The sequence below is a fragment of the Amia ocellicauda genome, chromosome 16 (genome assembly GCF_036373705.1).
Source record: "Amia ocellicauda isolate fAmiCal2 chromosome 16, fAmiCal2.hap1, whole genome shotgun sequence".
Taxonomy (NCBI): Eukaryota; Metazoa; Chordata; class Actinopteri; order Amiiformes; family Amiidae; genus Amia; species Amia ocellicauda.
In genome coordinates, this window is record NC_089865.1 from 29,344,871 (window position 1) to 29,361,433 (window position 16,563).

Sequence of the window (16,563 nt, forward strand, 5' to 3'; positions counted from 1 at the left end):
CAAGCATTTCCATCTCTGTCTTCCTCTATGTAAATACTGAGAAGAGAAACAGTAGAGAGATTTACCTTTCTAACAAGTGTCAATCAGAAATTGTACTTGTGTATTTTGGCATGAACAACAGGAATTTCAACTATCACTGTATTTTTAGCACTGTGTTTTTCCTTAACACAACCACAAGTGGAATTTGTTACCACTTAACTGTGGCAACTTGCACTCAACTTGTGCTGATTGTACCAATCATGGTGGTCTCCGTGTTTCAGAGTTAATAGAAAAACTCAAATTACAGACATCCCAACAGGCTAGTAAATAAAAGCTGAAAATGTTGATACTGCAACCTTTCTTTCCATACTGCCCACCCTTTCAGGAATGCCTGTGTAGTAAAACATGGTTGGCTACAGATTATAATATATTCTTAAATACAAACGTTAACAAATCTTGTCATTCGGAAACAAAAAACGCTACAACAGCAGAGTCAATCAAAATGGGATAACTTTAAATATTTGTATAGATCTTGTTATTATGTTTTAACTGCTAAACCAGCTATTAACAATGCCTGAATATTGTGTGTCTTTAGTAAACTTACAATAGAGCTGATAACATGATTTACTTTTTCTTAAATGGCTTTAATGTGTTGAGAGGTTCAGGATGTATAGCTAAACCACCTAGCAAACTTGGGGCTCATCCTTGTTAACCTTCAGTGTTGGCATAGATGGGGAGGTTGCCATTTTTAGTCCAGTTTCTGCCACTTTCATTGTGGCCAGTGCCAGTGTTGCTTTATAAGTGTTGAGCACAGGATGCTGTGGACATGGGGCACTTGCAAATGAAGAGCAGGGACTTAAACAAGGGGTACTTCTTTACACAAAGCTTCAGGAGGGACTGGAGTAAAGCAAGGGCCTATGTTTCAGTCGTGGTATCCTTCTGTCACAGCAAGCAAACTGGGTACAGTGACCTCCTCAGATCTGTAACTCTGAAACAAAAACAGACTCGCATCTCAGAAGACATGTGTTCTACTAGAATCCGTCTGAGACTGGAGTAAGGGCTGGAATTGCCAGTGGGGCAGAACCGCAGTTGGCTTTTTTCAATTTGGGTAAAGAAATTGTAAAATAAAAAAATGTGACTGTATATTTAAAAACTTAAACATTTATAAATCTCCCAAAGTCATTCTCTACTGGCCCTATTACAGAAATATCTAAAGCACATGCATAAATATAAGTATACATAAGTAGTCTTGGGATACAAAGCTTTTTACCCATCAGATTTTGCATTCCCAAATAAAAAGCAGCAGTGGGATGTGATGAATTTGTGTTTTTTTTCTTCTATCTGTAGGTTTCCAGCAGAACATAGCTGTGAGAGCCCATTAAAGCACAGCAAATTTTTAACATAACAGATGTGTTGTTAAATATGGAGAAAATACTAGAAATCTGTGGCGTATGGGATCAATTTTGATAACTTGCATAATTACCTTGCCAGTGGGGGAGAGCAGAAATTCCAGGAGTAAATAATTCACTTAAAGGCTTTGAGGTGTTTCTGATGGAGACGTATCGCTGTGTTGTGTAAATACCTGCAGGACTTGGGCCAACCTATTTTCCCCAAGACACGCTTGACGAGAAACAACAAAAAGCTCCAGGGACAGTCGAGGAAGACAATTATGTTAAACCCACATGCTGCTGGAATTGTGACTCTAGGGCACAGCACGCCACTCAGCAGTAAGCAGCACAGCGTGCGCGGCAGTGTGCGTAGGCTCTCGTTATAACTCTCATTGTAGTCGACTGCTGTGAGACCCGAGTACGTGTCAGATCTCTTATTCTGTTTCCCTTGTTGTTGTGTTTCCTGTTTCTGGTCGTAACTCCTGTCGGAGAACAGGCTTTACAAATTGAGCCCGGTAATGAACACTGCGAAAGTCGTGTGGATCATTTGCGCTGCTGATGGGATCGTGTAACTTCCTCTGGTCACAGAAGATGACTGTCAGACCGTTTCATGTCTTTGGGTGGGAACCTGGGGTCAATCAAAGCAGGTACACGTCAATGCAGAAATGTCCAGCTGTGGTCCATTGGTCGCCACAGTGCTCTTTGATTCTTCCTACAATCTCAGCGCTTAATACACAGGTATTTGATTAATTTCAACCCCATTCCTTAATGTACTGCTGATGTAAAGAGGCTTATAAAACCTGCTATGACTGCGGCCCTCTGGGATTGGAGTGTGTATCAAACTGGAGCCACCCAGAGCCCAGGATTTGGCCTAGCCCAGATACCCCAACTACTACTGCTACAGCAGGGCTAACGGACTGTTAAACACCAGCTCCCTTCATTACGTTCATTGTTTTACACTCTTGGAATTCATACAATCCTCTCCTTCGGGATCGCCCTGGTCAAGTCCTCTTCGCGTTGGTCTTGCATCATTCCCACCAGCCCAGCTCCCTCAAATGACTCAGGTCTCCAGAGGGGAGCTACATTCCCCGAACATTACAGCCCTCGATCGGCACATGGGTTTGAGCAGAACTGGCAAGGTGATCACTCGTTCTCTCACACAGCCCTGTGCCTCCCGTTGTTATTGATACGCTGATTCCCGTCAGATTATTAACAAGAAAGTAGATCATTTCAATCATCTGCTCAGATTCGAGGTTCCCGGGAAAATACTCGTGCCTCAAGCTTTGAGGCTGGTAAAGGCTGCCATGATTTTCGAAAATATCAAGTGTGAACTGTATGGGATGAAATTTATTATACCGAATACATGTACAATGTCAGCATAAAATCGAATTGCAAATAGTAGCTAATGCAGGGCCGGAATAGGCAAATGCTAGGGGCGCCGTCCATCCATAGGGCACCCAAATGAGTGCAGTTTTTATTTGTAGTATTTTATGAATGCGCCAGCCCCCCCCGCTAGCGTGAAAGAAACACGGCCACCCCTTCCTGCCATTAGCGTGAAAGAAACCGTCAGCACCCCCCATACCCACCCCCCGCCCCCTGGTTGGAACTGCGGACAGAACTGTGGCAGAACATCCAGGGCTGGCCCTGAGCTAATGTAAGAAATGCAAGATGCATATTCTTTTATAGGGGCCAGAGAGGGAAAAGTAGATGAGAATTCATTAATTATCTGATACTTTGAAGCTTTCACTGATAGTCAGAAATACAAATCCAGAGTGTATTTAGAAAGGACCTTAATGGAATAGAACTGTCTAAAAAATGCTGCATCTCAAAAAGCTAAGAGTATATTCATTGTCCTAAGTAACAGTTTGGTGATTTGTTTGTATTTTCATGTAGTGCTTTGGTGTCTTTTTCTTTTTCTTTGAATTGAGCACAGGGGGAGAATACGTGTTTCTAAGGCTCAGCTACCTTGAACCCCCAGTATTCCTGAAGATAACTGAAATATAATTTCTCCCCAGCGCTGGCCCAGTGGGGGGTTGACAGTATCGCATGGATTTGTGGCAGGCTTGATACCCAGGCAACTTCACTGCTGACATCTTAATATTAGCACAGATGCTGCACAGAAAAAATACAGTCTTTAGTCAGAAGCAGAACAGAACTGGCTGTGCTTTGGTTCAGGCCCTGGCTCTAACCTCGAGACCTGGTTCAAATAAAGCATATGGATTCTGAGCCACACGCCGCCCTCGCTGACTGAACTCATTCCGTTCGTCAGTCTTGTGGCATTTGCGTAATCTGGAGCTTCGACTGCAATGTGGTTCACGTCCCACTTGAAATAAGTTGGAAGGTCGCAGTTCTGTTTCCTGTGAACAGTCAATATCCACCGACCACATATTTTTTAATTCTGTCTCAATTCCCGATAATGATTAGTTTACTAATATCACTGTTACGAAAGATCCGTTCACCGTTAGAAATTGTGCACAACTGTATGTTTTTCTGCTGTCCCAATCTTTTTAATATAGTGTTTTTATGTTTATATAGATATATGGTTCTGGCCTAAAGCTTTGGATTGGCTGGAGTGCTGTCCTCTTAGAGCTCTCTGGGCCTCCCTTACTCATGCAGCAATCCAGAATATGAGGACTGGTCTGTTTGTACAACCTTAAATTGAAATACAACTCAATATATGTCTTGCTGTTCCTTTAACATTAGCCTGGAAACATTTGGAATCGCCTTCTCGTTGAAACATTCCTCCCTTACCCGGCACAGTGAATTTCACCTCATTTCCAGATTTCGTACTCTTCTGCCATGCAAACACAAAATGTTTCCGCTCGGAGCATCTCTCCAGTGTGCGAATTCCTCCGTTTATGCGTCTTGAGCTTTCAAGTGCCTGACTGACTCGACTCAAGGGACGCTGACTACTGCAGAGGGTGTCACAGCACTGTACAGATGGGGCCTGGCCAAAAACTATTTTAGATTCTCCTAATTACTTAATTACAAAGTAAACATGCAACTCCCTTTCTTTTATATATACAGTATGCAAATATATGCCTGTAGGTCTGCAAGTATATGCAATATATGAGTTCTGCAACCTAGCCAGCCAGTGACTTATCTTCTTTCTAGAAATGTCTTGTGACTTAATTCCTTGGGGGCTAAGCAGAGTGGCTTTCAGTTGATGCAATAAAACAAAGCTGCAAATAAATTACATTCTAGCAGACAATGTGTAACAATACTAGAAAATGAGATAAAATACCTAAATATAACATATGTATGGGTGGGTGTGTGTCTGTAATGTTTGAAGTTTAAATATTACAGATCCTTTGAGTTCACCAGCTGTTCAACTACTGACACAAACAGACAGGTCATTATTAGTTTAAAGAAGGGCTTTAGGAGTATATTTGAAGGGGAATTAGTTCAAAGGAATTAATTCAGTTAATTCAATTGTAAAACTATGGAAAACATTTTTAAATCTAGATGTATTTAAAAAAAGCAGTTATTAAGATTATTACAGTGAACCAGACTGTCTATAAAAATGGATGGTACATATCATTAAAGTATTATTTAAAGGAAAGGTCCCACTCGTTCTAAAATCTAGTTCTATGTGTCTTTATAAGATATTATAACATTCAATGTATTATTAATTATTAATTATTATTATTATTTGTAGGTGGATCAGTCACCTCAGGCTGAAGTGCTGGGACAGTGTTAAACGACCCCTGTCGTTGCAAAATAGAAATCTAATTATTTAATGCAGATTGTACTGGAATATGAAAGTTACTATTTACCTTGAGCACACGCACACACTGTACCATACATGTGCCGCTTAATCAGTTCATACAAACCAGCGTAGGCGATCAAAGTGATCGTCGCAGATTGCCGTTATATTATTCTGAATGCGTGACTGCATTATTTGTAATCTCTTCTGCATATGAGCATATGAATCTCCTCTGTTGCTGGAGGGAAAAAATATTTGACTTGATTTACTTAATAATGTTGTATAAGGGAGAACACAAATCTGATTCCTAGTTTTTCCGCTATTTAGGATGTTATGACACGACACATCCGGACTCGAGAGATCTTACACATGCTGAAGTTTGATATCCGGCCTTATTTTTTGTTAATTTTTTTTTTTTTTTTTTTAAGTTGCCTATTTAAGGACTCGATCTGGAACAGTGGTCTGTAACTTATTAATACACTACAACAACCCACAAAGATGCATACAAATTTGATTTTAGAACTAGTGGGACCTTTCCTTTAATTTGATGTTTACGCCAAGATCACAAGCTGATTTAGTTTGATTTCCCAGCAGTCCTCAAGCACAGCTTTAAAGGACCTAAGCAGTTTCTTTTCTCCATATTTTTAAAATATATTTTAATGAATCGTAGTTGTAGGTTTTGCTTTTCGTGCTGTTTTATTATGCAATTAAAAAAGTTTAATACTTCACTATACTGTAGTTGAAACTGCAACTTGAGTACAGTGCAAAATTGACAAATATACTTTGACTTAATTTAATGTACACATTTTTATAAATCATTACTGAGACATTTGTACACCCTTCAACGCCGTGCTGGAACACGAAAAAGTGTAACATGAACATGAGATATGAAACCAAAATATACTTCATTCAGGCAACAGTTTGCCTTTCTTCTAGGGGGATAAAACAGCACCACACCAAGTCAGAACTGCAACCAAGCATAAACATTCAGGAGGGAATTGTATTTGCAGATCTTAAGATATACTTTTAATTGTCAGCCTCTCCTTTCATCCCCCGAAGACCCTTGGCCCTAATCTTGGAAACAGTGCAGTTTGTGAATCACCAGACCACAGGATGTTGACTAAGAAGTGCACAGACTTGTCTAGGTGTGTTTTGAAGCACAGTTTGTGTGCTTTATTGAGGAGACGCGGACACCTTGGCCTACATCCATCACTGCTCCGCTTGTTAACTGTTGTACTGTTTCCTTGTAAACTCATTGTTATGCCAAATTCTTTGCCTGGTAACGAAGGTTGAGTAAACAATTTACCTTATCTTCCTTTAAGTAATGGACTTTGAACATTGATTTAATTGATTTTATGTGTATTTATATAACTATATAATTTGACTGTGAGGAATATATACTTCATATAGAACCCAGCCCATTAAAAAGAGCACCAGGTCTATGTAAAGGCTTGCAAGAGCTCTCTTATTAAGTTTTAACTTTTATTTTAAATCCACTTGTTGATCCTGTCCTTACAAAGCCTGAAATATGCACGTGTAAGTATTTTATTATATTCTTTTGCTTTCTAAAATACAGAAAAGGCATTGGTGATATTTATTATACCACTTCAACTCTTCTGTAGCTTAATAAAGATAACTTTTGCAATATATATTTGCTATAGTCTTAACACAAACTCTTATTTGGTTTTTATATCAGTTTATTTTCATTGCTTGTTTTTATTTGTCAATCTTTATTCCTTTGCAGTATAGTAATAAAGTCTCTGTATTGTATTCAAGTTTGGGAAAAATTCCCTTCAGCATCCAAGCGCACTGAGCAAAACAAATTCTTGCAATTCCTGTAACATCAGTCGTGTCCAAGAAACACTTTTGAGTAACAAGGCTGACTGTTACAAATCATCTCGCAAACGTCTGGACCGAGACACTGTGTACCTTTTGCTGTTCGTGAGTCCAAATTTGTTTTGGGAGGGGAAAAAAACAGAAACACGCCAAAACATAAATTCAACACTGAAAAAAGCACATTTTACTCCAGGTTCATATTTTTCATAATTTATCTCTGCTCAGGCAAACAGTGAAGGAAAATAGCCACTTGCTTGATAGATACATATTCTTTATATATGTCTATATGTGTATATTGGGATTCAGCAATTACCATAGAGATAGATTTATGAAATATGTCAAGTTTTGGTGAATCAAAATTGCATAATGAAGGTCATGGATTTCTCTCTCTGTATGTTCCCAAGGGACTCTCCTTTAATAATTAATCTGTACCTGTCAAACACAACACCACTGGGACCCTCTTTAGTCCAGAAAGAAACACCTGACTAGCAGGCCCATATTGCTATTGTGTGTATATTTCTTTAGGTTTTAAAGAATGCGCTTTGAAACCCACCAGGAAAGTTACTGTCTGAAAGGAACTGTCTTACTGTTGGCTTCTGTCTATGTGACGTGTTGAATGAAACAGTGTTTATTTTTGAAAATCGTCTGTACATTTTAAGTACCAACCTTAAGGACAGCTAAGTTCTAGAGGGGCCGCCATGTGACACAGTTTCTCTCTCTTTTCTTGCTGTATTTTATATAAATGTATAATTAGGTGGAAGTCGTGCAGGCGGGATGTCTTGGTTTAGGCACATACAATATTTAAGTTCAAAAATAAGACATAGAACATAATAAAGTGAACAAGACCTCCCTTCACTGTTTATATAGGACTGCCAAAGTATTTGCTTGTGAATTTGTAACTTTTTCCACCATAATTTCCCCATTAAATTAAAATAAACTAAATGTACCCAGTTCAACCGTATGGCTATCGCTATGAAAGCAATATGCTGGGATACATTTTCAGTTAACCAGACTGTAACATAAATATGCACTTTATGTGTGCCATGACAACAAATATATTTTTTAAATTTACATCCACATGTCCTAAGACTACTCAGCATGTGATACATTTTTTTAAATGGCAGCTAATAGCGAATATTGAGTAGACTTTAATTGTAGCACACACAAAATAGAAAAATAAAAAGAAACAAGAATATGTATTTTTTATGAATTTAAATTCAAATCCAGTGCATTTTTGGACCAGATCTCCCAAAGGGTAGTAATTAAATACAATAAATCTGAATCTGTCTGTTATGTTATTGTTTACCCCACAATTAGGGACCAAGGGAGGAAACTTGGGAACCAAACTGAAGTTGTGCCTGACAGGTGCGCCAATGGAGGAGCTTTCTTTATTATTATTTCACAGCTTTTAAAGCCAGCGACGGTTTCAGGCTTCTAGTCAGTGCAGAGAAGGCTGTCAGCAGCCAGTTGTCCCTGATAATGAAATGGTAGCACTAATGAGGCCTCATTACTTCCCAGCTTCTTTTTTTTTTCCTGTTGTGGCTTTTATTATCATAATTATGACCGCGTTTCACCTCCCGCATAAAAATAAATAAATAATAAATAATACAGTCAGGCACTGGCAGGATTACAAGATATCTTGTTTTTGTCAGTGGAGCACATTTTATCTTTTTTTAATATATATACAGAGAGAGAGGGGGTGAGAGAGGGAGAGAGCTAGAGCCACAACGATCATTCATTATACAGATTTAATTGAGTCTCCCGCAATTGACAAGAGCTGCCATATTAAAAGGCATAGTATAGTTAAGCAACTTCTTAAGGAATATTTTTGCTCCCTGTTTATTTTTATTTGCATTTTCCTTAACTGTTTGTCTCACAGAGACAGCATATGGGAAGGTATTTGATTTCCTTCTTTCCAAATGTTGTGTTCTGGTCTTCTGCCAGAGTGGAGATGTTGTTTTGAGGGTATGGAGGTGGGTTGGAAGCAGTGCTGGGATATTGGTCTACTACTAAGGTTTGGGGTTTGATTATGTCTGGAAGGGAGAGAAGACAAAATCAGCAATACAAAAACAAAAAACACCTCTGAATAGCCTCTACAGAACTCTTTATGAAATTTAACACAGACATATATATATATATATATATATATATAGATACTTATACACATATATACATCGCTCTGTCTATAAACTACCCAACAACAGGACTGGAGGATATGGAAACCTAAAGGGGAGTCTCTGATTATTTAGTCTGCTCGTCAAAAATCAACACCAACTCCAGTCCCTTGCTATTCAAAGCACTTTGCCTGAAAGCACTACTGTTCCTTTACAAAGACATCGGCTGAATATTTCTGTTTATCAACGCGTCTGAAACATACTGCAGAGCTGGCTGATGATAGATGATGTATACAAGAATTATATATATATATATATATATATATATATATATATATATATATATATATATATAACATATGCGATGAACCCTCTGACACCTGGATGGTGTTTGAGTTATAACAGGGAGTCAGGGTTCAATGGTAGTTTGCTATTTGAAATTGCTGTAATGGGCAGCAAAATGATGACTGATTATTGTTTTAATTACAAAGAAACAATGTAGGGGAATAATGTGTGTGTGTGTGTGTGTGGAGAATGCTTACATCATGCATGTGATTATATAATTATTGGTTGGAGCCTTCTCCTTGAAATACGGTAATCTTTTGCAAGCAAGATGTAGTCCTAGCCTCTTCATTTGGATTCCAGGAAGAAGTCTCAGTGCAGATGAATGGGCTAATCCACTGCATCCCCGCACAGGACTAATATACAAATATCATGTAATATAATATTCACCATTTATTTACATCACTTAACACGATAATTATATTGGCTTAGCTGACAGAGTGCTAGGTTTGGGGTCAATTCCACTTTTTCCCTTCCAGTTATATTTGTAATTCCTTTTCTACTTTATTTCGAATTCCAGAGGAGCTTACTATGTCAATGGGAACAATAATTGGAATTTGGGATTTGGAATGGGTCTGGAAAGGGATCTGGAATTGAAAAAGTCGATTTGACCCCAGCCCTGCAATAGGCCAAGTCCCTCTCATGTAAAGAGAAACCAGAGCTGGTGATCCAACACTGTTAAGCTTCAGGGGGACTAGTGGCGAATGAGAATGATGCTGCCCTGATGTGGGAGTTGTATTGGACTGTTGAGTGCTGATTCTGACTATAATTAAGTTGATCTCGGACCTTTCTTAAAACCTAGAAATAACAAACAATTTATAATATAAACTCATTTAATACCGCTGTGTTGTTTATGGCTATTGAATTCAAATGCCTCCAAAAATGTTTTCGCAATCGGAGAAAACGTTAAAAAACATGTGGCACATGTTTGAAGTGTAGGCACACATTGCATTGTTACAGCTACTTTGACTATGGTTTGGCCAGTATTTCTGAGATTTAACACTGTGAAGCAAACGCAGCCCCTGTTGCACATCTATTCCCCCTCAACACAATACCTCTCCAGCTCTATTAATATGTAATTCTCGAACTTCTGTGTTGCAATCTGATATCCCCTGTTTTCGTGAGCTATACACGTTGAAAGAGAGGAAAGAGATCTCGGCTTCAGAGATAAAACAGACTTAATGCGGCTACAGAACAATGTGGAGCTGACAAAATTCAATCCTCAAAAGATTAAAAAAAAAAAAAAGACTCAGTGGAAGAGTTATCAGTGTGTGTAATAAAATAGAAGCACACGCCCACAGGCTACAGTTAACCGCAAGAATTTGTCAGGAATTACGACTTCATGTGCTCACTAGAATTGGCAAGGAAATTGCAGAAATGAAGAGTGTAAAAGTTACAGTAAATAGGTGGACCACACTGGCCTCACTGTTTCTCATGGAGCTGCTTGATCTCCCGGCAGTACGGAGAGCCTAAATGAGGAGGCTGGGGAATCAAAACTGAGACAGCCCTCCCCGACACTGAAGTAACTGGGCCCAGCAGCTCAGCAGCCTCTGTGGGTCTGTGTGCATCTGAGTTTGAGAGGTGGGCAAAATAAAGGGATCAGACAGGGATCAGCAACCAACTCTGTTGCTAACTAAATTTTACACCATGGAGCTGAGAGTTTAATAAACAGAAGCAAAAGAAAGTGGCCAAATTATACAAATAAAAATGAGTGTATTTGTTGTTTTGTTTTAAATTGTAACTTTAGATTCACACATTTACAATCCCAAGGCACACAGTTATACAAGTCCTTCCCACTTGCACCTGAAGACTATATAATCGCTCACTTTACGTCTCTTTTACGCAAGTGTTGCCGTGTGTTTGGCTTTTACAGACTGACACTTGAACTGTGAATTCCTTTAAGTACTTATTAGGCATGTCTTAGTTATTTATCTGTGACCAGCAAATACTTGGCAGGACTGAAAAAATACAGGATTAAACTTAATATAAGACATGAATCCAATTATTTGTAATGTTTGTGGGAATAAGCATAACAAATAAGTAACAAAACCTTATCAGGGGACCACTCAGTCATTAATTTATTTGTTATATGTTCCTATACAAGGTTTGTTTTTGCTTTCTCTGCAGTGAAGTTTGTTCCCTTTAAATGGCCTCCTTCGCCCTGTCTGTTGGCTTTATCTTATTTTTTGGAAGTCCCACTAGTTTGTTTATCGCTACTGCATACTATAAAGCACACCCAGACCAAAAAGTGTCTGGACTGTCAGCCCGTCTTGCAAACAGACATATTTTCAGTCCTGGGAACAAGGGTGATTTATATTGTATTTATCCTGTTTATTAAGAGCCTGCAGCTTCAAAAGGGTGACCTACATACCCATTTAAAATCACAGGCCCAGAGAAATTGGGGATGAACAGACCAGAACTGGTCTTTCAGGAAGTGCTTCTGAAGTTATAGGACACATAGGACCAGATTATCCGAAGTTAGCCACTGGTTTATTCCAGCAAGTAAGACCAGCAGTTTATTACATTTGGCAGTATCTCAAATTAAGATAATTTATGGGGCCTTTGAGCAACCATTTTGAGCGATAAGATGTGAGTGTAAGCAACTGTAATAAACATACATACTGCCATTACTCATAGTAAATTCTTTACCAACTTTGGAAAATGAAGCCCTATATGTACAGGAAATCCAATGGCACCCTTAAAATAAAAAAATAAAAAAATAAAAAGTATAGGGAGCCAGTCAACAGTATGCAGTGGAAAGTATTCCCACTATGTATTTGAAGAAATGTGATTAATTGAATTGAATACATCTGTTTAATTCACTATACTTATTTATCAATTATATCTGGTTGGTTGAGCAGTGTTTCAGCCTAGAGAAAATGATACAGACTCCAGTTCAAATCAAGGGAGTGTCAGTCCAAGGTTTGCACGTCTCTGGTCTTATCTTAGTTCAGTCAACTGGTATTTTTACATATCTCTCTAGGCTGTGAAAAGATATAATTGATATATAAGTATAGTTTTTAAGAACCAATATTTACTCCAGTAATAACATCACTGCACAACATGGTTTCAAATTTACAGTGTAAATGCTTTGAGACGGATATATAATTAACATGATTATAATGATTATGTGTTAGAACTTCCAAAATTTTTCACAGTACCATAAAAACGATAATTGTTGATTGTGTGTATGTTTAATCTGGGTAAGTACTGCGGCACGGCTCTTCAAAATCAACACGGAGATCGCACAGTCGATCTCACTGCGAAGAACGTCCCTGCCAAACAGACACTCCTCTGAACACCCCATTAGCATCCCGCTGCGGTCTGAGGAGAACCTAGGGGAGCCTGTCGTTCAAGGGTGTGCTAAGTAACAGTCAATTTATCAAGGGGGGAGAGCCTGGGAAATTAGACCCATACTGAAGTATTGTGTATACATGGACACAGGCCTCCAAACAAGTAGTAAGACACAGGAGGAATAGGAACCAAACGTCCCCAGAATAGTGGAAATTCATCCATGGAGTTCTCCATTAATCCAGAGGCAACCAGGCTGGCTCTGGAACGTATAGCTTTTCTATATATGGCAGAGAATTACCATTTCAAATCATCGGCGACACTCTCAGGCACTGAAAGACGTTTCCTTTGAGCGCGCCATGGCAGTTTAAATCGAAAATCTCTCATTAAAAAAGAACAAAGGAATCACTGTGAAGCTCGCCTTGAAATCCGTGTGTACAACAGGGTTTCATTCAGAGGTGCTTTCACTCACATTGGAAGAAGGTTTTTATCTGTTTTCATTTTTTCATCTGCAGGCCGTTTGTTTTCTGAATACAATAGTGTATAGTTTTGTTACGGAGATACCAGACATGCAGACAACATGTCCTGAAGATGCTTTCGGTGGTCACTCCAGTTTTTTACATTTCAAAACTTCAGTGCATTAAAAGTTGAAGCCACACAAGGTTATTTATTACACTATATTTTTAGCGTACACCAGTGGGTCCCCTTTGTGGCGCTGGGAGACCCCAGTATCTGCTGGTTTTCATTCCAAACACAGTTAATTCCTTGGACATATTGAACCCTTAATGGAACTATATTCTGAATTTCCTGCTTTGCCTTTTTCTGCCCCTGTTCTTTGGTTGAGAACAACGGAGAAAACACTTTTGCAGCACCGAAGCAACAACTAGTATTGTAGCGGAGTGAAGTGTATTAAGGGTTATCTGGCTTGTTTTTATTTCTTGCCTGTTCGTTTTTGACTTCTTTTACTTCAAATGTTTATTCTAGCAATAGTAGTTTGGTGCCATATAAGACTAGAAGCATGATGCAACAGAGGGAGTTTGTCAAACTTAATGCAGATGACTATGTAGGGAAAAGCTAGACCAAACCTTCCATCCGACTTAGGCAGAGCAAAGCGGAAACTTTTGAAAGCGCTACTAATTTTGAGCGAACTGCATGTTTTCTGATTCTGACAGTCGTCAATCTCCTGAACGGGGCCATCAAGGTCTCGGGAACCGTGCGACGTGTGTAATGTTGACAGTAGAGTCTGATGGAAGCTAATTCAGAGTTCCTTTCTCTTTGCAAGTTGGTGACAGGCCTGGGAGCGAAGCTGATTTATGAGTCACTAGGCAAACTCAACGTTTCCTTCATTGCGGAAGACAGGTACACTTTTATATTTGGAAGGCGTTTGAAAGCGAGCTGTGGAATGCGCAAAATGCACACGAGCAACGCAGGTGTTATTGGACTTCCAGCCCAGGAAGTACAGGCAAAGTGAAACCACAGTTACAGCAGCAGTTCGTCTTTGTCAAGCAACACCTGTGATTGTATAGGCATTGACACATATACCGGGCTAACCCTGTAAGAGAACATACTCCCCTAGGAGAGTCAGTGTAGCACTGAGGGAAACATGGATAGGAGAGAGACATTAACAGACATTTTCTTACCAGAGAAAGTGTCAGGAACAACAACAAATAACCATGAACCACATTTACCTGTTGGAAAACAAGAACAAGTGTCTTTGTGTGGGATCTGTTTGTATTTATTCCAGCAACACTCTTGGTTATTTCTGTTAGAGAGTGAATATTCAAATATGAAGTAATTTCAGGATTCCAAGATTTTGGAATCCTGGGTTCCACTAAAAACCTAAAATTCCACTTGATCCAAGATGCATAGGAATCAGCAGAAATTGCCCTGATACAGTGTTTTTCCACTAAAGAACACAACACAAGAGATTGTAAGCAAACACAATAAAAACAGAAAACACCTTTCTGTCAGTACGGAGGTTTGCAATGCAGATGACCAGGCCTAAACCAGCAGAATTAAGAAGGAGGTCAGTACAGGATTCTGTCACGCAGGGCAGCAAACACTTTAACAGGGTGAGTGGCATCCCATTTTTATAATTTCGATATTTCTATATTTTTAATGAGCATGGACCAAGCTTCCAAACGGTGTATGGATAAAATAAATGCATTAATAAAGCTCCCATGCTTCCCCCCCCTCTTCCCTTCCCTGCCTATGTTGCTGCATCTTTCATCATCTCCCCTGAGAAGCCGGCACTAACTACAGTGCCTTCTTGTCATTATCTCAGGCGGTTGAGGAGGGTTCCCTGCTGCTTTGACAAATGTGATTTAATTGGACGGAAGGCAGGTGGACCGGAGAAGGAGGGAGGGAGAAGCAGGCATATACATACTGTCAGGCAGCTGCAGCAGCGCTGGGGGGAGGCTGCCGAAGAACTCGTGTTGAAGAGCTTCCTGGGCAGACAGACGGTCTCGGGGGACGCAGCGCAGGAGCTTGTGGGCCAGGTCCTCCGCCTTGTAGGGCAGCTGTCCCAGTCTAATTGGGGACAGAGAAAGGGAATTGGAGGGGTAGTTGTAGTCCAGGGTGTCCACACAATATTAATTTGAAAATGCGTCCTGTGGTGATTTGCCCAGCTTAAAAAATATACTGCATCCGATCTATGCTGATGTGTATGTTGGACATACCAAGAGGAAACTCCAGTTGATCGCATGTGGCAGAAACAGGCAATACAACAGTGAGAAAACACAGAGCACAAAACAGAGCATGCCCTAACACAGTGGTTTTCAAACCTGTCCTGGAGTAGCCCCTGTCCTGCTGGTTTTTTTTCCAACTGAGGTCTTAATTGCTTAATTGAAACCTTAATTGACCTAACAAAGCAATATACCATTCAATTAAGCAATTAAGACCTAGGTTGGGACAAAAACCAGCAGGGCAGATTGTGTGCAGATTCCACCTGGGCTACCGTCAGGACACAGACAGTTATGTGACAGGTAGATATTTATACTGTAATAGAGGAATGTGGGGATACGGGACCATTCCACTACTTTTGTAAGCATTTACACAATTCATATGATTATATTAATATACACACACACACACACACACATACTCACATACACTCACCTAAAGGATTATTAGGAACACCATACTAATACTGTGTTTGACCCCCTTTCGCCTTAAGAACTGCCTTAATTCTACGTGGCATTGATTCAACAAGGTGCTGAAAGCATTCTTTAGAAATGTTGGCCCATATTGATAGGATAGCATCTTGCAGTTGATGGAGATTTGTGGGATGCACATCCAGGGCACGAAGCTCCCGTTCCACCACATCCCAAAGATGCTCTATTGGGTTGAGATCTGGTGACTGTGGGGGCCAGTTTAGTACAGTGAACTCATTGTCATGTTCAAGAAACCAATTTGAAATTAATCGACCTTTGTGACATGGTGCATTATCCTGCTGGAAGTAGCCATCAGAGGATGGGTACATGGTGGTCATAAAGGGATGGACATGGTCAGAAACAATGCTCAGGTAGCCGGGCCTTAAAACGATGCCCAATTGGCACTAAGGGGCCTAAAGTGTGCCAAGAAAACATCCCCCACACCATTACACCACCACCACCAGCCTGCACAGTGGTAACAAGGCATGATGGATCCATGTTCTCATTCTGTTTACGCCAAATTCTGACTCTACCATCTGAATGTCTCAACAGAAATCGAGACTCATCAGACCAGGCAACATTTTTCCAGTCTTCAACTGTCCAATTTTGGTGAGCTTGTGCAAATTGTAGCCTCTTTTTCCTATTTGTAGTGGAGATGAGTGGTACCCGGTGGGGTCTTCTGCTGTTGTAGCCCATCCGCCTCAAGGTTGTACGTGTTGTGGCTTCACAAATGCTTTGCTGCATAGCTCGGTTGT

At 39.8% G+C, this 16,563-nt stretch overlaps 1 protein-coding gene across 1 annotated transcript in view; it reads right to left on the reverse strand.

Moving 5' to 3' along the window:
* Positions 1-16,563, reverse strand: part of cdk15 (cyclin-dependent kinase 15) — an 86,091-nt gene that overhangs the window by 5,442 nt on the left and 64,086 nt on the right. The window contains exon 13 of the mRNA XM_066688167.1: positions 15,043-15,185. Within this exon, the coding sequence (XP_066544264.1) occupies positions 15,043-15,185 (143 nt within the window). The remainder of the gene's footprint in view (positions 1-15,042; positions 15,186-16,563) is intronic.